This window comes from Leuciscus leuciscus (assembly GCF_965113295.1).
Source record: "Leuciscus leuciscus genome assembly, chromosome: 15".
In the NCBI taxonomy this organism is placed as follows: Eukaryota; Metazoa; Chordata; class Actinopteri; order Cypriniformes; family Leuciscidae; genus Leuciscus; species Leuciscus leuciscus.
The window spans coordinates 21,311,113-21,331,360 of NC_138739.1; the positions used below are offsets into that span (position 1 = coordinate 21,311,113).

General features: G+C 40.6%; 1 protein-coding gene and 1 long non-coding RNA gene across 5 annotated transcripts in view; one reads left to right on the forward strand and one right to left on the reverse strand.

The window, feature by feature from the left end:
* Window positions 1–20,248, forward strand: part of LOC309475644 (SLAM family member 5-like) — a 101,683-nt gene that overhangs the window by 41,144 nt on the left and 40,291 nt on the right. For 3 of the 4 annotated variants that reach the window (XR_014197746.1, XM_082138538.1, XM_082138540.1), the window contains exon 1: window positions 18,123–18,278. The exons of the other annotated variant lie outside the window; for it this stretch is intronic. Coding sequence is in view for 2 of the 3 variants with exons in the window: in XM_082138538.1 (XP_081994664.1) it covers window positions 18,230–18,278 (49 nt within the window). In the remaining variant the exon portion in view is untranslated. Of the gene's footprint in view, window positions 1–18,122; window positions 18,279–20,248 lie in introns of those variants that run through there. 4 annotated transcript variants of the gene reach the window in all.
* LOC309475721 overlaps window positions 18,807–20,248 on the reverse strand; it is a 105,332-nt gene continuing 103,890 nt past the window's right edge. Inside the window, exon 2 of the long non-coding RNA XR_014197811.1 lies at window positions 18,807–19,090. This is a non-coding gene — a long non-coding RNA (uncharacterized lncRNA). The remainder of the gene's footprint in view (window positions 19,091–20,248) is intronic.

Below are 20,248 nucleotides of genomic sequence, written 5' to 3' on the forward strand. Positions count from 1 at the left end.
GGGGAAACAGACACGGCAAGTCACAGGACATCAACAAACAATCCGATACTGGAACAGAGAATGGTGTGAGTATATATAGGAACGGAAATGAATCGCAGCTGTGAACAGTGATTTGATGATGATGATGATCAGCTGGAGCGCTGACGGACACGTGAGCGGGACAACGCCCACTCACACATAGACAACAATGACACGAGACAAGAAGAAAACAATGCATTCAACAACCGTGACAGTACCCCCTCCTCTAGGAACGCCTCACGGCGTTCCCAGACTCCCTTACCTGTCGATTGTAATCATCGATAAGAGAGTGATCCAGGATGTCACGAGCCGGAACCCAACTTCTCTCCTCCGGACCGTAACCCTCCCAGTCCACCAGGTACTGGAATCCGCGTCCCCTCCGCCTAGAGTCCAGGATGCGACGTACCGAATAGGTTGGTTCCCCGTCTACGAGACGCGGCGGTGGGGGAACCGGGGCCGGCGGATTAATACGGGAAAAAAAAACGGGTTTGATTTTGGACACATGGAATACCGGATGAATTCTCCTGTACACTGGAGGGAGTTTGAGGCGGACTGCCACCGGACTAACAATCTTGGTGACAGAAAACGGGCCAATGAATTTAGGAGCCAATTTATTGGATACGGAGCGGAGCGGAATGTTCTTAGTAGAAAGCCACACTTTGGAACCGACGACGTATACGGGAGGCCTAGACCGGTGGCGATCGGCTTTGGCCTTGGTGCGCGCCCGCACACGGAGGAGAGTCTCACGGGCTCTTGTCCATGTGTGGTGACACCTCTGGACGAAGGCGTGAGCAGAGGGGACCGCGACTTCGGATTCCAGACTGGGAAAAACTGGTGGCTGGTATCCTATACTACACTCAAAAGGAGATAGGCCCGTAGCAGACACTGGCAACGAATTGTGGGCGTACTCCACCATAGGCAGTTGTTGACTCCAGGAGGAAGGATTCCTGGCAGCCGTACATCGCAAAGTTCTCTCCAGGTCTTGGTTGGCTCTCTCAGTTTGGCCATTGCTCTGGGGGTGAAACCCAGAAGACAGACTGACCGTCGCCCCCAGCAACCTACAAAACTCTCGCCAAAATTTGGACACAAATTGGGGACCCCTGTCGGAAACCACGTCTGTCGGGAGGCCATGTAACCGAAAGACGTGATTAACGACTACAACCGCTGTCTCCTTGGCTGAAGGTAATTTGGGCAAGGGAACAAAGTGGGCTGCCTTCGAGAATCGGTCCACCACGGTTAAAACTACCGTGTTACCCTGGGAGGGTGGGAGGGCGGTAACAAAATCTAGTGCGATATGGGACCAGGGTCTCGAAGGCACCGACAGCGGTTGGAGTAACCCATCTGGGGGTCGATTGGACGACTTGCCAATAGCACAAACTGAGCAAGCCAAAACAAAATCGTGAACATCGCGAGCCATAAGCGGCCACCAGAATCGTTGTTTGACCAAATAAAGGGTGCGACTAACTCCTGGATGACAGGCTAGGCTAGAACAATGACCCCACCGAATAACGTCTGGACGTAGTTCCTCCGGCACAAATAAGCGGTTCGATGGGCACCGGATCGGAGGCGTTACCCCTTCTAGAGCCTTCTTGACTCTCGCTTCGACCTCCCAAGTGAGCGTAGAGATAATTAGGGTCTCAGGAAAAATATGCTCGGGAGTAGGTGCGTGTTCGGATCTATCAAAAATACGCGATAAAGAATCGGGTTTGACGTTTTTGGAACCCGGACGATACGAGAGGGTAAAATCAAAACGGCCGAAAAAAAGTGCCCACCGAGCCTGCCTGGAGTTCAACCTCTTGGCGGATCTAATGTACTCCAGATTCTTATGATCCGTCCAGACGATAAAGGGTACCCCGGACCCCTCTAACCAATGACGCCATTCTTCCAAGGCTAGCTTGACCGCCAACAACTCCCTGTTGCCAATGTCGTAATTTTGTTCAGCAGGTGATAAACGATGAGATAAAAACGCGCATGGATGCATCTTGTTGTCTGAAGGTGAGCGTTGAGAAAGAACTGCGCCTACCCCCACCTCTGACGCGTCGACCTCCACCACAAACTGACGTGAGGAATCAGGGGCGATTAAGATGGGAGCCGAAACAAAGCGACTCTTGAGGTTGGAAAAAGCAGTCTCGGCTGCTTCCGACCACCTGAACGCAGTTCTGGGGAGGTCAAGGCAGTCAGAGGTGCGGCTAGTTGGCTAAAGTTGCGAATAAAACGCCGGTAGAAATTGGCGAACCCCAGAAACCTCTGTAGGGCCTTACGGGAATCTGGGTTTGGCCACTCTACCACAGCCTTAACTTTGTCAGGATCCATACGCATACCCTCAGCCGACACGATGTGTCCTAAGAAAGGGACCGACTGTGCATGAAAAGCGCATTTCTCCGCCTTGACAAAAAGCCCATTCTCTAGCAACCTTTGGAGTACCCGTCGGACGTGCTGCACGTGTTCCTGGAGAGACGAGGAAAAGATCAGAATGTCATCCAGGTAAACATAAATAAACTGATCGATCATGTCTCGCAGCACGTCATTGACGAGCGCTTGGAAGACTGCGGGACTGTTGGACAAACCGAAAGGCATGACCAAGTATTCAAAGTGCCCCCTAGGGGTGTTGAAGGCAGTCTTCCATTCATCCCCCTTCCTGATACGGACCAAATGATAAGCATTACGTAAGTCCAGTTTTGTGAAGATGGATGCTCCCTGCAACCTCTCGAAGGCTGAAGACATCAACGGCAAAGGATAAGTATTCTTTACCGTGATGTTGTTCAGTCCCCGGTAATCAATACAAGGTCGCAGCGATCCATCCTTCTTCCCCACAAAAAAGAACCCCGCCCCCGCTGGAGATGAGGAAGGTTGGATGAACCCGGATGCTAGAGAATCAGAAATATATTTCTCCATAGCCTCCCTCTCCGGAACCGAGAGTGAATAAATCTTGCCTTTAGGCGGAGACTTACCTGACAGTAAATCTATAGCACAGTCGTAGGGACGGTGCGGAGGAAGAGAAGCAGCCCTTGACTTACTGAACACTTCCCTCAGGTCACGGTACTCCACGGGCACGTTTGATAAATCCACTGCTTCCTCCTGCAACACAGGAACAGAGACAACAGAACAGGCAGACACAAGACAAGACTTATGACACTCAGCGCTCCAGGCTGATATGGATCTTTGTTTCCAGTCAATGCGGGGGTTGTGTTGGTTGAGCCAGGGGTGACCCAGGACAACGGGTGTGTGATGTGAGTCTGTGATGAAAAATGATATCGTCTCTGCATGATTCCCTGAGGTGATGAGCGTGATGTTCTCGGTGGCCTGGGAGATGGTAGGTAGTGACTGTCCATTGAGTGCATGTACGGTGATTCTCTGGGGAAGTGTTCTGAGTGGGACTTGAAACTGCAGTGCAAAGGTGCGATCCATGAAATTACCTTCAGCCCCAGAGTCCACCAGTGCGGTGCAGTGATGATCGTGACCAGACCATCTAAGTCTTCCCGGGAGGATGGTGGACGTAGATGAGGACTTTTCGGCGGAGATCCCACCCGATAGTAGCCTCATACTTACTATCGGGCTTGGCCTTTTACCGGGCAGTTGTTAGCGAAATGTCCCGCGCCCCCGCAGTACAGGCAAAGGCCAAGGGATCTCCGCCTCTCCCTCTCCTCCCGGGAAAGCCGAGCTCGACCCACCTGCATGGGCTCGGGATCGGAGGGACCGGCCGCGTCCATGCCGCTGGACCATTGATGTTCCACCCCCCCACGAGGCAGGCTGGGTGGAGCGCGTGGTCCGACCCGGGCTAATCGGGCGTCCACCCTCAGAGCCAGGTCGATGAGTCCGTTCAGTGAGGGGGGCAGGTCCAGGGCGTAGATCTCCCTCTGGACGCGGTCGGCCAGCCCATGCAGGAACCTATCCCACTGCGCTTCCTCGGTCCAGCGACACTCGGCCGCCAGGGTCTTGAACTCGATGGCATAATCCGAAACAGATCGTTCTCGCTGACGTAGTTCAGACAAGACCCTGGCAGCCTCTCTCCCCGCAACCGCGCGGTCAAAAACTCTTCTCATCTCCAGAGAGAGCTCCTGGAACGAGGAACAGCATGGTTCTTGGTTCTCCCACACCGCCGTCCCCCATAGTGCCGCTCTCCCAGTCAGTAACGTGAGGACAAACGCCACTTTAGATTTCTCTCCCTCAAAGGTTCTGGGCTGGAGAGCAAAATGCATGCTGCATCGAGTCAAAAACGGCCGGCAAAAGTTAGGCTCACCAGAGTATGGCTCAGGAGTCGGGAGGCGTGGCTCGGACTGGGAGGCGGGCATCGGTGGTGTGGGAGGGACGGCCGGTGCGGCTGGCGCAGCGGGAGGTTGCAGCTGTTGAAAACGCTGGGTCAGCTCGGACACCTGCGTGACGAGAGCCTGAATCGCGCGCGCCGCTTCTCCTTGCTGGCGGTCCTGAGCATCCATCCTTTGAATACTTGCACGAACAAAGTCGTCCATCGTTGCTGCGGCGCCACCTGCTGCTTCCATGGAATGGTCGGATTGTTCTGTCATGATAGAATAAACAGGAAGCAATCGCAGATACTCAAAGTGATATTTATTCTCCAACGTACACACAACAGAAAGAACAGGAAGGCGGCGATTCAGACTCAGGCAGGGACTTGATGGTCTGTGGTGCGCTGGTGCGGTGATAGTGGTGAATCCCAATCCCGGTGCTGGAGTGCGGTGAACCCAAGGATGACGAACACAACGGCAGGAAGACAAGGCAAGGCGAACACAGACACGGCAACTCCACGGGGAAACAGACACGGCAAGTCACAGGACATCAACAAACAATCCGACACTGGAACAGAGAATGGTGTGAGTATATATAGGAACGGAAATGAATCGCAGCTGTGAACAGTGATTTGATGATGATGATGATCAGCTGGAGCGCTGACGGACACGTGAGCGGGACAACGCCCACTCACACATAGACAACAATGACACGAGACAAGAAGAAAACAATGCATTCAACAACCGTGACACCCACCTCTTTACCCTCTGTCACTGGCATAAGCAAAAATATCATTGAAAAGGGTTAAGAGTTAAGTTGATTACTCAATATATCATGACATAATACAGACAGTATATTTTTGATTTTGTCATCGTCAGCACTTCAGAATTTTCCATAATAGGCAAAGAATAGAGCGTTTCAGTACATTTGGTTCAAAGTGTTAGAATGTTAGGCCTAAAAGGGAAGTAAAGTTAGATGTTAGAATTATGATTAGTTCATTAAAAATTCATCACCGCTCTGTCGTAAAAGAGTTTTCTGTTGAAGTTGAGTAAAGTCAGAATGATTTCCTCTCATCTGTGTTCTGTTCCTGTTCGGCCTTTGCCGTGAGTAAATAGAAATCACTTCTAGTTTGTACACTGTTTATTATTATATGTGGAATGTTTACTGACAGATTTTGTTTAATAGATCATCTCTGTATAAATAACATAATTATGTGTCTGGGAAACTTTTATATGTTCTTCATGTGTGTTTTGTGATACAGATGAAGTGAAGTCAGTGTCAGTGATGGAGATTCTGTCACTCTAACTCTGATGCTAAAATAACTATTCAGACTCTTCATCATCATCATCATCATCATCATCATCAGGGAGATCTTCAGAGTCCAGATGTTCACTGGTGTTTTCACTTTATTACAGAAATGTTACAGGATTCATATTTCATTATAACAGTTGTTTGTGTGCCGCTGCTCATTTCTGCATGTGACAGGACATTAAAATAACTCTTATATGCAAACATTGTTTTAAAATTAAGAGCCAAAATTGAAATTTTAACTATGTGAATAATTTTGAAATGAAAAATATGCTCATTATCTTCTTCTTCTTCTTCTTCTACGCCTTATCAGCACTCAGCTGGTGAGTCCGACGTGGGCTCCAATACGTTCACCTAGTTCTCTCCAAATATTTCTGTCCCGTGCCACAATTGATGCTTGGTGTAAACTCATACTTGTCCGATATTCGATCAATCTTATCCATGTGGCCTTCGGTTTTCCTTGTTTTCTTTTACCATCTACTTTTCCTTGTAGTACCGTCCTCACTATATGCTCTTCTTTCATTCTCAGCACATGTCCTAGCCACCTATGCTGCCTCTCATGTACTACTTGCACAATCGTTTGATGGCACCCCGTACGCTGTCGCATTATCTCGTTACGGATTTTGTCTAATCTGCTAACCCTGAGTATCTTCCTTAGGGCGGCCATTTCGAATACAAGGAGTTTTTTCTCTTCCGGTTTTTTAAGGGTCCAAGTTTCACAGCCGTATAGCGCTATTGGCTGGATCAGTGCTTTATACAAGCGCATCTTGGTGTGTATGCTGATTCCTCTGCCTTTCCATGCCCATTGAACTGAGCGCTGTCGCGGTTCTGATGCGAATATCTTGCATACAGTCTCCATTTGCAGCTATTGTTGCTCCCAGGTACTTGACGGTCTTTACTTCTGTGAGCGGTTCTCCTCTCAGCAAGACGTGTTGTTGTTCAATTACCTCGCCTTCTTTAGGTGTTGATCTTACCCGCATCCATTCAGTCTTTGTATTGTGGATCTCTTGTCCGAACCTGGTGCTCTCCTCGTTTACGCGGTCGATTAATACTTGGCTATTTTGCAGAGTTTCAGCTATGAGACCAATGTCGTCGGCAAATCTTAAGTTGCTGAGCTGCCTTCCGCCGACACTTGCTCCGACATTTTCCATGTTTTGTCTGTCTAGGGCAAGTCTCATGATGTGTTCCAAATACAGGTTGAATAGATCTGGTGACATTATGCAACCCTGTCTAACCCCGACTGTTTGTTTAAACCACTCCGTTGTATCATGGCCCACGATTACTGCGCTCTCGGCTCGTTTATATAGGTCTTCCAACAAACCGATCAGCTTTGGTTGCAAACCGTAGTGATGCAAGATCGCCCAAAGTGCTTCATGCCACACTCTATCGAATGCTTTCTTGAAGTCAATGAAGATCATGTACAGCTCGCCATTTTGCAATTTGGTATATTTTTCTGCCAATAACCTTAGTGAGAATATTTGCTCGATTGTACCCCGACTTGGCCTAAAGCCGGCTTGTTCCCTTTAATACGCGGTTTCATCCTGCTACGTATGATTTCCAGTATAATCTTACTAGCGTGACAAATGATGCTGATAGTTCTATTATTCTCACATTTTGTTGTGTTCGCCTTTTTTTAGGGATGACTACTATCAAGGACTGTGTCCACAGTTTAGGGAATTGCCCGGTTTTCCATATTTTATTGCAGATGTTGTGCATTACCTTAACTAGTGTCTGGCCTCTTAGCCGAATTAGGTCCCCTTCTATGCGATCGACTCCGGGTGCTTTGCATTGTTTAAGAGCTCATTATATAATGCTTATATAATTATATAATGCATATATATTAATGCTCATTATATAACCTAAAATATGTGTGAAATGCCAGAAAGCAGCATCTGATGTCAAGTTTTTAGATGAGAAGTATTGTCAGAAAACAGAGATCATCTTGGATCTGACACCAGTCACTCCTCATAATTCCTCATTCAACACTGATTTCACCAAAACCATCATACAGTTTAACAAGGTCTTTAGGTTGTAAGATGAATGAATTAACATTAAAATGTAAAATGCATTTGATTACCTGAAATGCAGGTAATTTGTTGCCTATAGATGAATCTACTAAAATTATACTAAAACTGTGTCATAGACAAAATTAAATCAATGAACCTTTGATTTCTCATGTGTGTGTGTTTTTATATATATATATATATATATATAAACTATTTAATTGAATGATATTTAATTTTCAGCCAATCAGTATTTCAATCGCTTATTCAAATCGTTTAAAAAGACATTCATCATTGTGATGAAACATTTGTTCATGAGATACACCGTGGGAGTTACTGAGATATTAAGAGGAAGTTGAAGAATACATTGAACTTAGTCAGCAAAGCCCAGATAGAGAACAAATCCAGTTGGCTTTTGATTTAGCAATCTATACTTCAGAAATATAACTTTTTAATCAGGAAGTTGCTCTTCTGTGTCTGAAGAGACTCTCGGCTGGACGTTTGTTTCTGTCACAATGTCTTCTCATCTGTGTGTTCTGATCCTGTTTGTTCTGAGCGGTGAGACACTCTTAACACTTTTAATCAGAAAATGTAGAGCATTTATTTAAATGCAATTTCACAAGAGATACATTTTTTTTTTTTTTTTACCTTTTAGAAGTACATGATTAAACAGGAAATTATATTATATAAAGTCTCTGTCTTTTAATTTTTTATTGTTTTTATTTTATTCTTGTTTAGGTATGTTTGGAGTTGAGACAGATGAAATGAAGTCAGTTTCAGTGATGGAAGGAGATTCTGTCACTCTAAACACTGATGTTACTGAAATACAGAGAGATGATCAGATACTGTGGATGTTTGGAGATGAAGAGACTCGTATTGCTCAAATCCGCAGACAGAACATCTATATGGATGACACTGATATGATATTTGAGAAAAGACTCCAGATGGACAATCAAACTGGATCTCTGACCATCAGAAACATCAGAACTGAACACTCTGGACTTTATAAAATGCGAATCCTCACCACCAGAGGAACTTCATTCAATAGATTCAGTGTTACTGTCTATAGTGAGTAAAGTGAATAATATTGAACTTTTTCTCTGAAGTATGTGTTTAATGTTCGGCAGAGACAATAAAATATGATGATCAATATTATTTATTGGTTATAGAGAACTACAAAATAAATTATGTTATTTTATGTTGTATATTAATTGTTTAATTAAAAAATAATTGAATTATTTTAATGTGGTTCTGTTTTAGAAAGTGAGAATATAAAATGCATCAGGAAACTCGCCTCCTTGTGTTACTATTGGGTTTTTCTGGTAGAAACATTCACCAAACATTCACAAAACAATATAACTTTGAAAATAACATTATCATCCGATTATCTTTTTTAGTATCTTGTTGAAATTATTGTGCCACATCTGTGTATATTTTTTTCATATATCTTTTATTTATTATAGACGAAGAATCTGCAGTTATTAAAAATCATCAGATACTTAATCAATAATAAATATATATTAAAAAAAACACACACACACACACACACACACATATATATATACATATATATATATGCCTATATATTCTGTCACACACGTGTAGGTATGGCAGCAGCAACATTTTCAACATATTTTCTTTATAATTGTTCAGTTCATATTGTGTCTAAAGTCCAACTGAAAGGATTGACCATTTTCTCTTTTTTTTTTTTTACAGAAACGACACAGACTCCAGTTCAGTTTATACCCGTTACAACAGTAGTTTGTGCGCTGATGCTGCTTCTGCTGTTCATTTCTGCGTGTGTGTTTTACTGTTGCTGCAAGAAATGCAACCGAGAAAAACCAGAGGGCAAGTATCACTATATTACTAACTTACAAGAAAAAAAACTTTTTATGCAAATTAGTTTTACAACTTAAAGCCTAAATTTAATTTTGAAAATTTTTAATAGTTCTAAAATGAAAAGTATGCTTATTATAGAATAGAAAATATATCAGTGTGAAATGTCACCGGATGAAATAATATAATATTCATAACAGTAATGTGAAATTCAAATACAGACTCCAGAGGGATAGTCATCAGAAACATCAGATCTGAACACACCGGACTTTATAAACTATCTATCATCAGCAACATCAGAGGAACTTCATACAAGAGATTCAATGTTGCTGTTTATGTTGATTAAAATATGATTTAATGATTTTTAACATATTTACTCAATTAAAAGATTAAATGAATGGACAAATACAAAACAAGTATTGCTATTTTATTATGCATTTAATACCCTCTTTTTATATAATTTAGTGTGCTTATAATTTTTAAGTGTGTTTGATTGTGTTTGATTGCCTATTGATTATTGCATTATGTTTCAGCTAGTGTCTGCTTCATATCATAGACAGTATATAAACTGGACACAGCGACCCCATAGGTTTCAACGGAGAAACGTGAAGTCAATTAGAAGCTCTTCCTGATGGTCGAGCGTACTGCGCAGACTCAAACTGAGCTTGACGACGTAGATGTGACGTGAGCAACCCGTCTGTCTTCTAGTAGCTGTGCCAAGAGAAATCTGAATCATTCCCTTCCGAAACTTGCAGAGACGGAGAGCGTGAGTAGGAGCTGTCCATGAGCTAGGAGCAGGAGAAACTATTGCTAAGTATTCTTATTAATTATTTTGTCATTTTGCCTCCACGTCCCCCCGATTGCGCGCAAGCTTCTCCTCCTGTCCATACGGTAATTTCTCTACTGTGCGACAGAGAGTCGCGTGGTTATGACGCAATCGTTAGCCTATTTTTACAAAAACGGCTTCTACGGGGCCATAACGTAAGATACAAGGTAATGGAGCCTTTTATACATTGTCGTGACTCTTTATAAATAAATGATGGACAAATGGAGTCTTTAAACGCCTCAGATGTAAAGTTATTCGCTGTCAAAGTGATGCCAAAATGAATGGGAGTCAATGGAATGCTAACAGCAGGTGATGGTCTGCTAATCAATGGCGGCGCCCGGGGAAGCTTCAATGTTTTCCGGAACATTGACCCCCTGCTTCATATCAGATGTTTATATTTCACCCTTTCTACATAAGGCCTGGATGCCCTTAAAGTTCCCGGATGATCCTGACCAATCACAACGCACAATGTTACCATAGCTGAAGCGGAACCATGTTGGAGAGGAGACGCAGCTTGGGCAGCTTTATTGTGGTTAATCCATGTTCTATTACTATTCAGTTGAAGTATATATTGAGTTGATGTGTGTGTACATGTCAAAACCACACATGTAAACTCAACCAGCTCTTCAGTAAACAAAATTAAACTTAGACCCTGCTCGGTGTGTCTCTTCAACTTAGAGTCAACTCATACAATTCTGACCGACTGCCTGCTGTATTTCACACCCATCTAAATTAGTCTACATTCGAACCACTTCATTTCACCCTTGGTTTACTTAATTTCTTGTTTTGTGGAGGTATAAAAGTATTTCTAGATGACTGAAACAGGGTTGTACACACTGCACAACCACACGCACTTGACCTTCTTCCAATATCTATCTTTAACTTGTTTGTTATCTTACAGTAGCCTCGCTATAACGCTTGTGAAATCACGTGCAGATGCTAAACTTATATTGACATTAGCCGTGTCCTTCACTCATGCTTTTTGAATTTGCTTCACCAATGAATCATTTAATAAAAAAAAAACATTATTTTATTCACAAATATCATTGTCCAACTTGTATTTTCCGCTGATTCTACTCGCCTCAAAGCGGATATAATGCCGCCATCTTGATCACTGTGAAGAATTTGTGTTCGTCTTCTGACTCTATTCAAAGGTCAGAACCATGATTGTCCGGTAACAATTATTCACACATGCACACATAGCTATTACTTGTTAAATATATATTTGTACATTCATTGAACTTAAATTATCAACAATCTTTAGGTTGTCCTAAATTACAATTAGTTTTGCTCATGTTTTTGTCTACCTGTTGTTGCTGCCTTCAGCAGAGACTCTTCACAGTGTTGTTCATCATTAAGAGAATCCGTGTCTAAATGTGTGCTGTTGTGTTCAGTTTTGAATGTGAGTCACGTTACAAAAATACCTCTAACAACTACTAGCCTATCAAATTGGCGCTTTCGAAACGCAAATGCTTCGTAAAGCATAGAAACGTTTGCGAATCATTTGTTTCGACCCAGTGATTCGGATCGTGTATAAAATAAACTGCAAAAGTTGGGCTGATTTCAGTGAACAAATGGCCTAATGTTTCGAAACGTGCTGAAATGTCAATGGTTATAACTAAAACACCTACTATACAGACATTTCATATTATTAAGTGATTTATAAATTACATTTGATAGATTACACTTTCAATAAAACATTTGCAATTGGTTTTTAAAAGCTGTATGGTTGTTTTGGCTGAGTTTTCATAGCATTTACACTGTTTGTCCAATAGAGGTCATCAGTGTGTGGTGTTTCGAGCGCTTCGAAAAAGTGAATCCGAAGCAATTGGTTCAATTGATTAAAAGTTTCAAAAGCTTTGTTTATCTTGAAGAGTTCAGGGGCCTGTTTCGGGAGGTTAAGTGAAAACTTTGAGTATGTTAACCCTGAAATGAGGAAAAGCAATTTTTTTGCAGTGCATTCATTCATTGCACATTTTTATATAACATCAGAGATGTAGAGCACATTAGTAAGGCCACTGTTTCAAAGTGGAAAGGAATGTGTGCCTCGCTCTCACACACTTTCTGTGAGTTTTTGTGTTTCCACGACACAAATCTGTGAGATGAAAGAAGAGATTCACAGGATTGCAGGTCAGTGGTGGAGAATTCGGTTTAAATGAGGCTAATCTGATAAATGATGTTCACTTGATAACATCTTGCTGTGACCTCTGGAAGTAACCTAATAATTAGAATTTCCTTTAGGATTTCCAGTGTGGTTGGATGCATTGATGACACACATCATCGCACCTTCCAAAAATGAACCAGATTACTTTATGGAATGGGAGGATGCCAGATGGAAGAGTAGAGATATATGCCGTAACCACCACAGCTGTTAAATACACAAATTATTCACTATTTATCTGGTCATCTTTTTTTTCCCCCTTCAAATACAAAAGCAACAGTAATTATTTTTCCTGTTGGATTTTAATATTCTTCCAGTAGTGTGTATCTCCTCTTCATCTATCAGTGGTGGTCCAGCCTCTTTTGGTGGAGTAGAAGTAAAATGTTAATTTCATTAGCCTAATAAAAAAATTTAACAATTAAGTTGGATTGAGAACATTTAATTATGTGAAAAGAGCATTATACAACATACAAATAGACACTGAATTTATTATTATTATATTTAATTAATATCTGAAATGTTTGTAAAGTCATGTAGCATAACAGCCATGAACCTTTTATGCTTAAATATTTAACTGATTGAATTATGGTTTTAATGTTCATGTTTAGTTGCTGTCATGTTCTTTTTATTTATTTTTTATTTATTTTTTGTCTGTGGGATACCATGAAAATGAGTATTAGTTCAATAACTTACCTTTCTGTCAGTTTTATCCTGATAATATAACAGTGATTGAGAATTATACTTGTGTATTGATGTCTTTTTGTCGGGTGCTGTTGCCATGGTGAATCGTAATTTCGGAGCTCCACTGATCATGTCTTTTCATAGTCATGGTGCACGCACTTAACTCAGTCAACCTACTCAGAGTCGATTAAACGAACTAAATTCAGCTGTTCTGAAACCGAAAACTCAGAGTTTCCCATCTCAGGGAAAATCAACTCAGAGTTCAAGTTTTAACTCAGAGTTGGTTGAACCTCCTTATTGAAACAGGCCCCTGTTCGTTCATGAATGTTTGCCTATGTTTTCTGTGAGAATTTGCTGTTGGATTCATTTTAGATTGTAGTTTTAGTTTTTCCAATTTTTTATTTATTTTGATGGTTGTTTTGCATAAATGTTGCAAAACCACCTTGAATATCAGACTTTCACAAATTTGTCTGTCTAATTTGCATAACTGGTGGTTTGTTATTTTGTTTTATATAGATGAAGAGTTTACTTGACCACTGTAATAAATATTCGAGAACAAATGATTATGAAGTCTTCTGATAAATCTTCTTCTGATAAACCCCCAGAAATGGTATATTAAAGACTGTCTGCATTGAATGTAACGGATGGAGATGACCCAGAAATAAGAAATGTTAATGTAACAGACAAGGTTGAGATTTTTATGGACGATCTTATAGTTGAACACCTCCGGAGGGACAACGCAAAGAGTAAGACGGAGAAGAAGGAGAGAAAGGCGCTGGCGAAGATCTTCCACTAAGGCTCAACTCCATCGGAATTGACTGTATTTGTATTATTCTGAATCTTTTTAAATAGAGCGTTTATCATCATGTTGTGGTGATTCGTAAAACTTCGTAAAACAAGTCTAAAGTATTTTTTTTCCTATATCAGTAGGCTATTTCATGAATTTTTGTAATGACATATTATTAGCAAACGCCCTGTGCATTCAAACCCAGGACTGAACTGTTTAGAGGCACCACCGAGGACCCTGGATCGACATCTTACATCTTTAATCTAAAGGTAAGGGCAATTTGTTGTATCTTTAGCTTTTTATGTACTTTGTTTAAAATCTTAGGTTTAAGAAATTATTGTGGTGTTTTATTTTGTCTTTCTCCAAATAAACTCTGAAAGATATCTAATAATCTGTGACTATGTTGTGCTGACTGTTTTGTTCCAGGTGTGTCTGGTGTTTATACAGAAGAAACTGAGACGATATCAGTGATGGAGGGAGATACTGTCACTTTACACACTGATGTTACTGAAATACAGAGAAATGAACAGATACGGTAGAGAAAGATGTAGGCTACACAGGAAAAGTAACCGTGAAGACACTGAATTTAACATAAAACAGCCGTCATAATAATCACAAATACACTTACATGGCTGTAAATGAGTTTTATGAATGAATGACTTGTTCTAACTGTTGCTGGTCTTCAACACGCGCTTTTGCACCATCTGATGGTGAGGTAGACTAACAGCAGATGGAGAGTATGCTCGGCAATCTACTGCTTTTCCTGCAGTTCCTGGACGTCGATGTTGAATTTACTGTCGAATTTGAACCACTGAATTTGTGGAAGCGAATTTGCAAAGCGAAATAAAATGGACCGAAAATTGCCTGTTGAATATTATTGGTTGTATTTTTAAACAGTTTGAATATTTTGGAAGTGAAATATGAAAGGTGAATATGGATTATTGAATTTTTAATAATGAAAAGGTGTTTGAAATGTTTTTAATTGAAATATTCACAGCTTAAATATTCAACCATGTTGAATTTCAGCCCATAAAAATGTAAGCACTAAAAATACAATGCATTAAAATGCGAGCATGGTTAATGCAATGCCTATTTTTTTTTCCAAGTAGTGCAATTCAACAGGCTTTTTATTTCAAAAACATTTGACATTATTTTACTTCCATACCCCCCACCTATACAACGGTTGCATAGGGTGCACTGGAAAAATCGTTCGTTTACAAAGACGTGAAACTCACAGAGTGGTCAGGGGTGTTCACTGATATGCTCACACAAAAATCGCTGCAAAATATGCTTTCAAACCGGTGTTTTACCATTCGTTGTAAAACTGTGGACCTATTTTTCCAAACGCCTTACACCCGTACATTCTTCCGTTGAGAGCTTGAATAATAGACTCTCCAGCCCAGTTGGTGGTGATAATGCACCTTTGCCAATTGCTAACACAAAAACCTAAAATTCTCGGGACAGCAGCATTTGTCCAAAGTTCAATCTTAACCATTGTATTTCATCAGAAACGATCTGAAAACAGGGCTTTAAGTGTAAAATACCGAACTTGTCCTTTAATCTTTCAGATTTAGGTCTGGATTTCCAGGCTAATGAGAAGCTGAAGTCTGCGGTGAAAAAATCCATGATCCATTTTAGCGGAAGTGAGAGACTGTACGTTTTGAATGTTTATATCTCCTAAATGCGAATTTTGTCATTATTTTGGAACACACCAGCTTAGCGTTGGTAAATTCATGTGCTCTTCCTCTTCCTCTTCTTATTCTGAATCAGTTTCTGGTTCAAGCATATGAATTAAATCAATATTTCCACTTGCCATTGTGTAGTGCCCGTACCATGGTAGTTGAACAAACTCAGGGTTGCAGGATTAGTTTCGAGTTGACAACACCAAACCAATCCAACCAGGCTTTGTTGGTACCATGATGCTGATCATCAACTTTCTCTGTCAACTCAGGCTTTGATCCTGAGTTTAGGAGTTCAGGTGTGACATCAGTAGCGAACAGCCAATCACATGCTGAGAAAGAGTGAAACTCATTTAAAACTCATTGAAATTAATTTCTCACGAGAGAAGCAGCGCAATTCACTTATTAAATAAAAGTATTCAAATATTAAGAATTTTAACAAATTTACACAGCAAGAAGAAAATAGCTGTCTATGAAAGAGGACAACTAAAAGAAATAGTCTCGCTACTGTATATCAGTGCAAGTAAAAGTTGTGAAGTTAGTTTACAGTTGATAAAGGTATAGAGAGAATTGAACATTTAAGCTCACATGTAGTCATTATATAGCTTCATCTATTGATTCTAAAGCATATCTATATTTACTTTTATATATTTATTAATTTACACTCTGCGTAACAATAATTGATGAACTAAAATTGTACGTGTGTAATCGATTAAGGGTATAATGATTACATAATATCTAAACCATACAAATTTATTATTCTAAGTATTTCTAAAAGGGACCAGGTTAGCCATGGAGTGTAAGTTAGGCGATGAACACTGCTAAAAGCCAAACCACTTTCATGGTGCCTAAAACCCAGGGTTGGCGCAAACTAAACTGAAACATAGCTAGCACCCTAAACCGGCTTCAGGGCCAGGTATAGGCCCCAGGTTGTCCGAGCTGGTGTGATTGAGTGGAGGCAGGGAATAATTAGCATATTCGTGGATCTTCATTTACTAAAATAAGCAAGGGTGTAGAGTTTACATTCAAGCTATTTTAAGACATGAAGAAATATTTTCTTCACAGGAAAAAACTTTAAATATGTAATTTTGATTATCAAAGATGAGTTTTAAGGGGAAAAAATTGTGTATCTGATGACCAATCGCCAAATTACTGCCATTAGAAGCTCTGTTGCCATAAAAACAGTCGCTTAGGATTGCAAATTAGCTGGTCCAGCCTGAAATCTAAGCTTTTTAACGCTATTTCTGCATAAAAATAAATAAATAAATAAAAACATTTAATGGAACTGTTCATGTCAGTGTAAGCCCGACTCAATCGACTTCGCATCATGGGCTTGTCTGGGTTACAGAATCGCGTCGAGCCTCTTGTTGCATTTCATTATATAGACAGAAACTTCTTTCACATGGAAACATCTGCTAACAATGGGAATAATTTGCATTCAGAGTTTACACCTTTTGAGAGCAGGAGGCCATTTGCCTGGAAGACACACCCTCCTGTGTGCAAGATATTTCTAAACCTGTTTTACTTCTTTGTGAATGAGACATTGTACCTGAGACATTTCAAATGTTACCAAACACGTGTAATTCTGATAATTATTCACATTAAACCAGATAGATTTTTGGACCAGTTTCAGGGGATCTCAGCATAAGAGAGAGAGAGTGGGGGAAGTGGGAAAGACATGTAGATTAGGATGATTATGAGGTGAGACTTGGTGACTTGGAGATCTCGGATGGTGATGCTATTTTAAATAAAATTGCCTGAGATGGACCACATTTTGAATAGTTAAATATGTGTAGTATTAGATTCAGTGTTGAAAATATATATATATAAAAAAAAGTTTAACTTTGAAGAGTTACAAGCAAATGTGACCCTGGACCACAAAACCAGTCACATGGGTCAATTTTTGGAAATTGAGATGTATACCTCATCTGAAAGCTGAATTAATAAACTTTCGATTGATGTATGGTTTGTTAGTATTCATGGATTTCATCCGGTCCCTTTCCACAGGTGTATTAATGAAGCACAATGCAGTCTGCATATAGGTGCTTGATTTTATACACCTGTGGAAAGGGCCTGATGAAACCCATGAATAGGACAATATTTGGCGAGATACAACTATTTGAAAATCTGGAATCTGGGGGTGCAAAAAAAAAACAACAAAAAAAAAAAACATTGAGAAAATGTTTTAAAGTTGTCCATTTATGTGTGTGATTGTGCTGCATTCACTCACAAAAATAAATGGTTTATATATGTACGGTAGGAAATTTACAAAATATCTTCATGGAACATGATTTAATACCCTAATGATTTTTTGGCATAAAAGAAAAATCGATTATTTTGACCCATATTGTTGGCTATTGCCATACCCGTGCTACTTGTGACTGGTTTTGTGGTCCAGGGTCACAAATGTCACCTAAAATGATCTAAAATGAAATGGTTCTTAAATAAGAACAAATAATTGTTTATCCAATAATTCACATAATAATAATAAGCGCTGTATTGCTGCAGGCAATAGTCACGTCATCTCGTCTCTTCCTCCTTTGAGCAGGATCAGCTGACAGACACAGAAAACAAAACATGAAGTTTTGTAGGCTAGAGGACTTTGTTTATCCGGACGAAAACACGTTTAAAGCAGCACTATGAGGACTCTTTTATCAGAAATCGTTCGGACATATTTTGAGGAATATGATTTTAAACACTGCTTTCGTCTGTCTATGCATTCTGACCACAAATGGTAAGTCGAATCTTTATTGAAATCCTTCAGCTTATAGTTTGTGCGTAGGCTATACGTACTCGAGACAACTTGTGAATGAACCACAAATCCATATATGATATTCCAATTAGATGCACTCATGCACAGTGGAAAAACACAGAGTAGCCTACAATATATGCAAATGTAGCCCATTAGTAGGATTTAACAGGTGTTGTGCCGAATTTCGACTCCCTGCCAGAATCTGACTTCACTTCACTAGCCGTGGCGGTCTTTTTTCTGTTCATAACAGCTGTAATTCCTGTCAGAAACTCTGGATTAAGTGTTTTTTGTTTTTGTTTTTTGTTTTCTAAAAAAAGAAAATAACAGGTTTCGTCCCTCAACGAAAACAAAATAATAAAATAAATAAAATAAAAATAATGACACGTAGCCTATGTCTGAACATTTTTTGCATTAGGCAAGGAAAAACATCAAAACAAAACAAACAAAAAACTTATACATGAAAATACATAGTAATATCCTCAATTAATTGGGTGGGTTACACAAACCCTTTTCTTTTTTTTTAACAGTGTCAGGTAGAAACGCCGAATTTAACTTTTCAACTTAATAAAACACAATTGACCCTATCATGGCCACACCCCGCGCAATGCAGCGCCAGGTGCGACGCAAATGTGTTTGGCTAGTTTCTGCCCTTATCATTTTCACGTCCTGCGCCACATTGTTTAAATAGCAAATGCATTTGCGCCCATGGGCGTGCTAGTCTGAAAACTAGGTGTGTTGAGGCGCATTGTTGAAGCGTTGCTATTTTGAGGCATCTGAAATTGACCAACAAAAACCTGGGGCCTGTACCATGAAGGTAGCTGAACAAACTCGGGGTTACAGGATTAGTTTTGAGTTGACAAAACCAAACCGATGCAATCAGGCTTTATTGGTAGCCTACCATGATGCAGCTCATCAACTTTCTCTGTCAACTCTATGGGGTGAGATTTCGGTCACAATTCTGCGCGCGCAAGATCACATTTTGAGCGTGCAAAAGGCCATTTCGCACGCGCGTGAACTGAGTTTTGCGGAGAAATGTTCGTCTCGCAGATAAGAAAACATTGCGAGCGAACGAAAATCAATTTTGCATTTAAAATAAGTATTTGGATGTGCGCGGACGTTCTCTTTCGCGTGTGCAAAGTTTCACTTTCTTGCTCTTTTCATATCAGCCGTGAGCGCTCTCTAAGCACAGACGGCTCGCTTGCTCAACACAACCCAGCGTTACAATATGCCATAATTCCAGCCAATCAGAGACGAGACTGCTAAATTCTGATTGGCTGGCTTGAAAATCAATCACAAGACTCCCTGCATCACCGACTGCGGAAGAGAACTAGTGCAGTTGAGTAAAGTTGGCAGTAAATTCACAGATTCGAACTTCCCGGGTCAATAACTCGTGAGCTAAACGTTGTTACTGCACAAATAACACCTCTTTTTAATCGTAGTAATGTAGACAAGCAGCTACAACCTAATTTTCCTCCAAACGAGCTTTCCCTCGCAGTGGACAAAATACATTGATCTCTATGCGCAGGCGGCAGCGAGACAGATCCGAAGGGACTGTCTGAAAAGTGCAAAACCCGAAAAGCGTTACTACGAAAACAATCAATAACTTCACTGTCACACACTATAGTGTCATCAAATTCAGTTCACACATCACTGCTGTTCTGATGGTTATACTACAACACTTATTTAGTATAAATATCGTTTTGCATATTTTTTATGATTATTATTTATGAAAAATATTCAAAAACTTCACTGTAATTCACTGCATTGTTGGCAAATTCAGTTCACACATCACTGCTGTCCTGATGGTGGTTATACTACAAGACTTATTTTGGGAAAAATACAGATTTTAAATTGTATATACTATTGTAAATGTAGAAGTTTTATGATTTTTATGAAAAATATTCAATAACTTCACTGTAATTTACTGTATTGTTGCCAAATTCAGTTCACAC